Here is a 9483-nt window from a genome sequence, read left to right as displayed (position 1 = left end):
AGTGGGTAAGAGCACCCGACTGCTCTTCCAAAGGTCCAGAGTTCAAATCCCAGCAACCACATGGTGGCTCACAACCATCCGTAACAAGATCTGGCGCCCTCTTCTGGAGTGTCTGAAGACAGCTACAGTGTACTTACATATAATAAATAAATAAATCTTAAAAAAAATATTAGAATACATAAAACATGATTGAGATTTTGAGTTTTGAGTGTTGTTGCCAAAAACAATTTGGTTTACGTTGGGGACCAATGTTTTCAGGAAATTTTCTTATTGGCTACAAAGGAAAATAGTTGAAAGACTCAATCTCAGATCTGAGTGGGAAAATCACACACTAGACTGAACCCATAAGCCACCCTAAACTGCCTCAACTATAAAGAGGTAGGCATAAAGTGGCCAACAGTGCATATTTAATGCATGTGTCCCAAAGACTGTCACACAGCATTGCGTCTGTACTGTGCACATAGCTGTCCTTAGGATGGGGGTTAAGATGGGAGGAGAGTCCCAAGTGCATCTCTGTATACTCAGCCATCCAAATTGTCTGTGCACTTTCATGATAACCTGCCATAGGTTTAAGATACATATAAAAAGAATCTCTTTGTCTTACTTTTTCACTTGGAGAGAAAGGGAACTTTACAAGCTTACTGCCCGTACAGTAAATTTTTGACTCAAAATGACCTATTTTTTTTTTCACCCTGGGCCTTGTTCTCAAAGACTTCTATCATATAACTTTACTGTTTTTTTTACTCTGGATGAACCAGTAGGTGGGATCAAACCTAGGGCTTTGGATGTGCTGAGCCAGTGCTATGCCCACACCCAGATTCAACCAGTAGTTCTAAAACCAAAAATCCACTCCAAAGAAGTCAATGATTTTGGTACCATGGGGCCATTAGGAGCAGGTAACCTAAAGCAAAATGCCCAAGTCGGGGTTGCGGGAGAGAAGGGCAAAATTTAGTGTTTTCAAAAAAAGACATTACATAAATTGCAAAATGACTACAGATGGCTAGCAGTTCTTAGGCCTGCCTATAAAAGTTAGAATATCTATTAAAATAAAATAAAAGTAGTCTAGTAATATCATTATTACACTTGTCCAGTGATGTAAATCATAATCATACATCCTGTATGTCTAAAATGATAAAATTTCCATCAAAATCAATAAGTTCAATTCTAAAGTGGAGCTGTGGGGTTAGTCTTCTAGGTCCTGTCTAGTAGGCACTTTCCAGCGTCATGTTGCTTACGTTTTTCCCAGGTGAAGTCCTCTGACACTTGAGCATCTCCATATTCAATGAGACACTTAATGGTGTGGTTGCGCGTCGTATTGAAATCTAGTTGGCTACTAATGGTGTACAGTTCAGATTCAGGATCCTGGGAAATTGTTGTATTGATGCCAGGTAATTCTTTTCCATTTTCCAACCAAGAGAAGCGAGGCTTTGGGAAACCCCCGGAAGCAAAACAGGTAATCCTTTTAGTGTCTGCAGATGGGTTTCCAGACTCAGTTATGTTGGGGGTAGAGAAGTCAGCTAGAGGTAGAACAAGCATACAGTTATACACGGGTACAGGTCTGCGTGCTTAGGTATATGTGAAATAAATGATCAAGGTTCAGTGAGACTGGCAAAATAAGATTGCATTTGCAAGACTCCATAAGTCATTGGTAAAAGAGCTGCTTTGAAATCATTCTCTTTATGACAATCTTAGGACATTAGACTCCGATTTAAAAGGGTCAAGGACCAAGTAAAGTGTGGTAGGACAGGCTGAGACAGAAAGGTTGCTTGAACTCTACAAGTTTGGGATCAGTCTGGAAAATATAGTGAAGACCCTGTCTGCTAGAAAATAAAATAGCCAGGCTGAGTGGTGCAGGCCTTTAGTTCCATCACTGAGGAGGCAGAGGCAGGTGGATTTCCATGACTGAGGCCAGCCTGGTTTACATAGCTAGTTTCAGACCAGCCACGGCCTTGTAGAGAGCCCCTGTCTCAAAACAAACAAACAAACAAACAAACAAATCAACCAATGGATAGGTAATAGATAGATGATAGACAGACAGATAGATAGATAGATAGATAGATAGATAGATAGATAGATAGATAGATAGATAGAAAGAAAAGCACAAATGTGAAGCCATTGATATCTATAATCTTATCTTGTAAATAAATAGATTTGGGGAACTTACAACCCTGTGGCAGAACTGTACCTGCAGTCACATTCCCCAACACCAGAGCCCATCCTCACTCTCCCCTTCTCTCTCATCCCTCCCTTTCCTCCTGTTAACTGGAAGAGCACCCATGGCTCCTTTTATCTGTTTATTTAGTAAGGAACATGTGTGAAGCCACCCTTCAACCTGAGAACCTGAAACCCACATGCGCCCACTCACATGGTCATGCTCTCCTGGGACCTCCAGTTCTCAGCACTCATGCATCACCCTAAGTCCATGTTCAATACCCCCTTGCTTCTTAAAAAAGTAAGGTTAGCCACGCATGGTGGACCACACCTGTAGGCAGGTATACTTTGGAGGCTGCAGTAGGAAGAGTATGATGTCAGCCTAGGCTATATAATGAGTTCGAAGCCACCCTGGGCTACAGAGTAAGATTCTGCCTCATTCTCTTTTTCTTTCTTTCTTTCTTTCTTTCTTTCTTTCTTTCTTTCTTTCTTTCTTTTCTTTTCTTTTCTTTTCTTTTCTTTTCTTTCTTTCTTTCTTTTTTTTTTTTTTTTTGGTAATATAGGCCATCTGTTCAAGTCCACCTTGGAAACCTGTAACAGATATTTAAATACTACGTGAAAAGGCGTCTTTAATATACTTTTTAAAAACAATTGAAGTAATTAGCTAAGAGTAAGTGTGTGTGTGTGTGTGTGTGTGTGTGTGTGTGTGTGTGTGTGTGTGTAAAAAATTCATTTCCCTTTGAGGGCACTTTGACCTTTGAAGGAGGCAGGGTGGCAGGGAGGCAGGGAGGCCGCGTGATTAGTGCTTCAGCCAGGGGTAGGCTTCGATGGAGGCCTTGCTTCGGTCCCCATAATCATACAGGGGCTCCTCCCCAGCTGTGATGTCCCTGGCAGCGATGAGGATGAGGTGAGGCACGCCGTCAATGTCGTGCAGTTTGGTCTGGCAGTTCCCACACTTACTGTGATTGATGAGTCTCCCCAGGCGGTTCGTTTCTTGAGTGGCATCCACGCAGTAGGTTTTGCTCAGGTACTGAAAATAGTACATGTAGCAGCCTGTGGAGGGGTCCTGTGCGTACAGAGCCTCTGGCTTCTTGGCATCGGTGATTTCAATGAGGTTCCCATGGTATTCTACCACAGAGTATCCCCGGGAGAACTGCTTGGTAGCGACACCCCTGCCTTTGCCATCAATTAGATCGATCTTCATGCCTTCTTGCTTCCCGCTCTCAGTCAGCTCGTCTATTTTCTTCCTTAATTCAGACTGCAGCTCAGCTTTGCCTTCCGGGAGCTCCTTCACACAGGGTAGAAATCGGTGAGTTTTCTATTCCGCTGGGTTTTCCCTTGAGACTTTTTCCGAGGGGCCTGTTTGCCCTTGAGGGGCTTTTTCAGGGCTTTGCTTAGCGACTGCTACATTGGTAGAGTCACATGATGGGGGTGGAGTTTTTGGAGGTTCTGCTGCTTGGGATTTTTGGTTTGGAAAAGGCGCCAGGGGACCTCTTCTGGTGTCTTTGCTCTTCTGTTCATCTGACTTCACAGCGCTTCGGATAACGTTCCCGGCGTTCCTCTTCTCTTCTCGCTTCCTGTAGATTCCAGCTAATGGTTTCCCCGGGCATTTGACCTCGTGATGGGCAACCGAGTTCTCTTCCTGAAGTGGAGAGCGCATTCCAGAGCACTTGTTCGGACTCATGTAGGCATAGATCTTTGGCTGCCCAGCAAACACGTTCTCCCCGTCGCTGCGGGAGGCCCCTCTGCTCCACCATCTCCCGCCACCGCCGCTGCCTCCACCGCGCGGGGCTTGCACATCTTCCTGCCTTGTGCTCTTGTGGCCTTCACCTTTAAGAAAAATGCCTAGGTAGGCAGGATTCCAGGCACTCTGGTGACTGCTTACTGCCTTGTGCCGTTGTGCGGTGGCTGTGTTAGGGCATGTGGCCAAAGATTTGTTGTATTTGTGCAAAGTCATAGATGCGAAGGACATCAGAAGGTACTCAGCTCCTACCTTAGCTAGCATTAGGACCACGCAACTAAGTCACTTCCCGAGTCTGGCCCTCTAATGTCTTAGTAGCTAAAATTCCAAAGCCTTGTTTTCCATGACCTACCCAAGGGACCTCCCAACCTCTACAATCCTCATTTTCTAAAAAAAAAAAAAAAAAAAAAAAAAAAAAAAAAAAGGCTTGTACTCAGATAAAACTCTGTCCAAATATACAGTATTTAATCTGTAATCTCAACCACTACATTTTATTAATTCCTTGCTACTCTGACATTTTAAAGAGACAAGGAGGCTGCCTGGAGTTGATTTCATTTGTATATTTGACCTCCAGCAAGATGCTAAAGTAGACGTAGAGTCAAGTGTGGACACCTCCTACCACTTGCTTCTCACACTTAGACTTTAGGAATTTAGCTCCTCCCCTCTCCTGTGGCAATCAGTTCCTCTACTCCAGTCCATACCCTGAGCTTTTGTTTTGGAAGTCCGAGTGCCACAGAGCTTGTATGAGCAGGGGTCCGTGACTATCAAGAGCAGCTCTTGTGAGCTCAAGAGATTTGCCTTGTGACTCTGGGCCATTCCCTTGCTTTTTTGTCTTGGTTTGTAGACAGGTTAATAATCCATGCATTCCAGAGACGAAGGGATGAAAAGACACCACTACTGGACATCACTTAGCATGGAGCCTGACACACAGGATATATTTAGGAAGATGCTCTCATTTAAATCAGGCTGTCAAGGAAACCTTCTGAAAATGCCCAGGGATACTGGGAGAAATGGGAGAAATGAGGGAAGAATACGGAGTATAGTTACCAGAAAAGGGAAAACCCTGAATTTGGTTGCAGAGGAAGTCATTGTAAACAACAACAACAATTCCTTGGTAGTGAATCTCTCTGAGTTTGAGGCTAGACTCCAAGCCAGCCAAGGCTACATTGTGAGACCCTATCCCAAAACCCAAAACTAAAACAAAGAGGAAACCTTGTTCTTAAAGTTTCATGTGTTCCTGACCTATTTATAGTTGGCATTATTATTTTCTACTTATTACCTTAATGCCAAGCAATCAAATTACTACTTGGATAGTCAACATAAAAATGTTATTTTGTTTCTTCTAACCAGACATCATGGGCTTTTTAACCTGGAGTAACAAATTTGCAGGCCTAATGCTCTCAGTCACAACTCATGTTTGTTTCTTTTCTAAGAAATGGTTAGTTCAGTAAGAGCCACCTTTTCCTATCTGACTGAGCTTACAGCAGCCTCAGCTTTCTCCCCTAGCCCTTCTACAAGATAACGAGTTAGAAGAACTACTTTGAAGGTCTTTGAGGGGGGGGGGTTCGAGACAGGGTTTCTCTGTATAGCCCTGGCTGTCCTGGAACTCACTTTGTAGACCAGGCTGGCCTTGAACTCAGAAATTTGCCTGCCTCTGCCTCCTGAGGACTGGGATTAAAGGCATGTGCTACCATGCCTGGCTTATTTTGAAGGTCTTGCAAGACTGAACCATCTAAAGATTAGCCCTTTGGGACTAAAGAGATGGCTCAGCAGTTAAGCGCACACTCCTAATTCACTCTTGCAGAACACACAAGCACTCATATTGGGTGACTCACAAGTGCCTTTAACTCTAGTTCCTGGGGAATCCAATATTTTCTTCTGACTGCTGTGAGCATCTGAGCACACACATATACATAGTTAAAAACAAAGTAAACCTTTAAAAACAAAAGACTGACTCTTCATCTCTCAGATGACTCAGTTAACCCAAGTGGTCACTTTCAGTGGAGAAGGGTGAGTATATGTTATGAACAAAGGCAGGAATGCAAATGATTCAGAAAAGTAAAAAAAAAAAAATATGTGACCTGATTAACTTGCTACCCAGAATAAGATAGTTCTCAAATGCAGTTTACAGTACGGCCACTATATATCACAGTTATTGTGCTTCTGCGAGTCAGAAGCCATCTCAGGCCATTCTAGCGCCTGGGATGGTTACAGTTACCTTGAATGATCCCAACTACAAGAAAAGTGCATTAATAAAGGGCTCCACCTTGACCAATCAGGTTTTCTGTAGAACTAGAGACTCAACCCTCACATATGAAGTCAGACGTTTCCTTCTCTGCTAAAAGTGTCACCCCCATCAATAGACATGTTCCTTTTAAGGAGAATCCTACCAACCTTTGATGGACAGCTTCACTAAAGCCAAGTGTTTGACTTCATAAGTTCCTCTTTCCTTCTTTTGAACGACGCAGCTGTATGTGCCCCTGTCTGAAAGGACCAGGCCCAGGATGATAAGAGAGTGGGTAGTGTTGTCATATAAAGTCCGGTTCTTGTATTCGGGCCACACTTTTAGTTTCCCAGCGATGACAGACAGCACCACTTTGTCATGTTTTTGCCAGTAGATTCGGTCTTCGGACTGATCTTCATGAGGAGAGTTGTAACGGCAAGGCAGCAATACCTTATCTTTCACTGACTTGGACACTTGTTCATCAACATCTAAGAAGAGGCAAGTAAGAAAAAATTTTATCTTTAATAAACAACCAAACTCTTATGCACTATAAAGTGACTAAGCTAGAATTTTTTCCTCAACACATTATTTTTTGTTGTTGTTTGTTTGTTTTAGGGTCGTTTTTAGAGATAGTGTCTCTCTATGTAGCTCTGATTGTCCTGGAACTTGCTGTGTAGACCAAGCTGACCTCGAATTCACAAGATTCTCCTGCCAGAATGGGTAATATACCCAGAGGGGCCCCCACCTGCTCAGAGGAGAAGGGGAGGGGAAGGTGGGGAAAGATGAGGAAGGGTGTGACCAGGAGGTGGGCCGTGAGTGCATGTAAGGTGAATAAGTAAAACAATAAAAAGAACCACATATATGTTGGATACTTATAATCCTGGCACTTCGGAGATAGGAGAATAGCAAGTTTGAGGCTAGCTTGTCCTACACTGGGAGGCTCTGTCTCAAAATACCAAAGGCTGAGGATGTAGCTCAATGGTAGGACACATACACATCATAGGCAAGGCCCTGAGTTTGATGGTCAACACAGAAAGAAGTGCATCAACTTTACTCTGTCGACCATCTTTAAGTTTACAGGGGAGAAACATCTCCACATTGTTGTGAAACAGACCTCTGGAGATGTTGGTATGTGTCACAAATCTCCGCACCCATTAAACAACCGACTCGTTCTCCACTTCCCTCACCCCTGAAGCTGCCACTCTGCTGTTTGCCTCGGTGAGGCTGACTACTTCAAATCTACTGGCCTTCTTGTGGTTGGCCTGTTTACTTAATATTACGTCTTTAAGGTTTGTTCATCTCGTGTTATATGACGAGTTCCTTGCCATGTGATATAACAGTCACAAATAATCTGTCTCTTTGTCTATCATCCATCTATCCATCTATGTGTATGTGTACATATATATATTTATATGTATATATATACATAAACATATATATATTTCCAATTTGCATGTTGTATAATTCCACATACACATACGATTTATCTTCCCATCTGCTGATGGACATCTGGGCTGCTTCCCTCACTTGTCTAATTTTAGGTAGTGGGACAGTGGATGATATTGCTGTGAACATGGGTCTGCAGATGGCTCATCATAACCCTGATAACCCTTCATGTGGACATGTTCACAAAGTAGAATTTCTGTGTCATATAATATTTCTATTTCCATCTTTTGAAAACATCTGTTATTTTCCATAGAGGCTGTATTTCCAGTGATTTTGAGAAATTTATTTGCAACCCAGAATCAATACTTGTAGGATTGTAGACATAGGGAGAACAGCAACACCCATGAATGCCTAACATATCCAACAGAGGTAAGCATGGCGTTTGGACATCTTGTTCAGCTTTGATGCTGCAACAAGGATGCTTTTGCCTCACTCCACAGTCTCCTTAGTCCTATACTCTCCACATAACACAACTCTGTGTTTTTTTTTTTTAAGATCTACCCAATGGGACTTTCCTCTTCATTTCTTCTACAGCTCTTTCCCCATGTTACACACACACACACACACACACACACACACACACACAGAGAGAGAGAGAGAGAGAGAGAGAGAGAGAGAGAGAGAGAGAGTTGCACAGAGCTACATTTTTTGTTTTGATTTGTTTGAGACAGGGTCTCTATAGGTAGCTCAAGCTGATCATCTTGATCCTCCTGCCTCAGCCTCCTAAGTCATGGGAAAGGTGTGAGCCACCATACCTGCTACTAACATGGTTTTGGATGCTCTCACCTTCCTACCACATGGTTTGATTTGCGAAGAACAAAGGCCACTAAAGCAAGCACTAGATTAGAGAATGACATTAGGAGAGCTGAGACATGCCCCGCTTCATCTAACTCTTCTGATTAGGCAGCCTAAGGTGAGCCCAATGTTTTAGGAGCAACCATATATCTTGAATACCTATTACTACATTGGCAAATAAACTGCCCATTTTTTACCACCCGGTTAAGCATCCTTGAATGTGGATGGCACTACAGAGAGTAGTCACCAATCTCCTTCTCTCCCTCGCCTTCAAATGCTAACAAATGGTGAGCGTTCTAAATGGATAGAGAAGCAGCGACTTGTTTTACCTACCCATCCAAATGCCTGTGGACCATGAGTCAGAGACAGGACACCCCAGAAGTGGGATGGTCCTCCAGTCCCATGAGAAGGCAGATGGCTTTTAAGAGACCCCCAATGAAAGGGCCTGCTGAGCCCCGAAGGAACGTGGAGGACAAAGTTGAGGCCTGTGGAGTCCGAGGGGCACCACCAGAACTGTTTTATCTTACAGATGAGAAAACTAGGCCAAGCAAAATTTTGACCTATGGGTTTATTTCTGGCCCAAACTTTTAAGGCCACTCTCTATTGAGTGCCCTAATCATCGGTGTTTGTTGTCTACTTGACAGGATCTAGAATCACCTGAGACAGCAGTGCTGGCTCCCAAGGAAACTCAGGACAAATGGCTAACTGTGGCGCCGAATTGTCATCCATGCTGACCACCCTGCTCTCTCAGTATTTATTGCAAGTACCTGTTATAGAGTCCTGGCTCCTCCCAGCCCTCTCACCCCTCTCATCCTTCCCTCCCCCAGCTTCTGATTCCTTATAACCCAGCCATTTCAGCCATTTCCCTCTCTCTCCTTCCATGGCCCTGGTCTATTCTGCTGACCATGTTCAATCTGCTACTTTCTGGACTCTTCCAAATGCCTCTGCCTGTGCTCTCCTTCATGTCTACCACCAAAACCTTCTTCTCAACCCTAATTGAAGGGGCCAAGTCCTCATTCTCATTCAGCCAGCTTGTGGTATGCCTCAGGGGAATTACCCTGGTTTCATCGAGGCAGGAAAATGTTTCCATTGTGGGTGGCACTATTTCTTTTTTTTTTTTTTTTTT

The 9483-nt window shown here is 43.5% G+C and overlaps 1 protein-coding gene and 1 pseudogene across 2 annotated transcripts in view; both read right to left on the bottom strand.

Annotated features, from left to right (window-relative positions):
- Positions 1–9483, bottom strand: part of Cd80 (CD80 molecule) — a 38814-nt gene that overhangs the window by 17916 nt on the left and 11415 nt on the right. For both annotated transcript variants that reach the window (XM_029470234.1, XM_021184969.1), the window contains exons 2-3: positions 6287–6604; positions 1236–1517 (exon numbers count right to left, since the gene is read on the bottom strand). In XM_029470234.1, coding sequence (XP_029326094.1) covers positions 1236–1517; positions 6287–6604 — 600 coding nt within the window. The remainder of the gene's footprint in view (positions 1–1235; positions 1518–6286; positions 6605–9483) is intronic.
- LOC110311581 lies at positions 2951–3880 on the bottom strand (annotated as a pseudogene).

This window comes from Mus caroli, chromosome 16 (genome assembly GCF_900094665.2).
Source record: "Mus caroli chromosome 16, CAROLI_EIJ_v1.1, whole genome shotgun sequence".
Taxonomy (NCBI): Eukaryota; Metazoa; Chordata; class Mammalia; order Rodentia; family Muridae; genus Mus; species Mus caroli.
The sequence above is the reverse complement of the archived record's forward strand: the minus strand, read 5'-3'. Positions and strand labels throughout refer to the sequence as shown.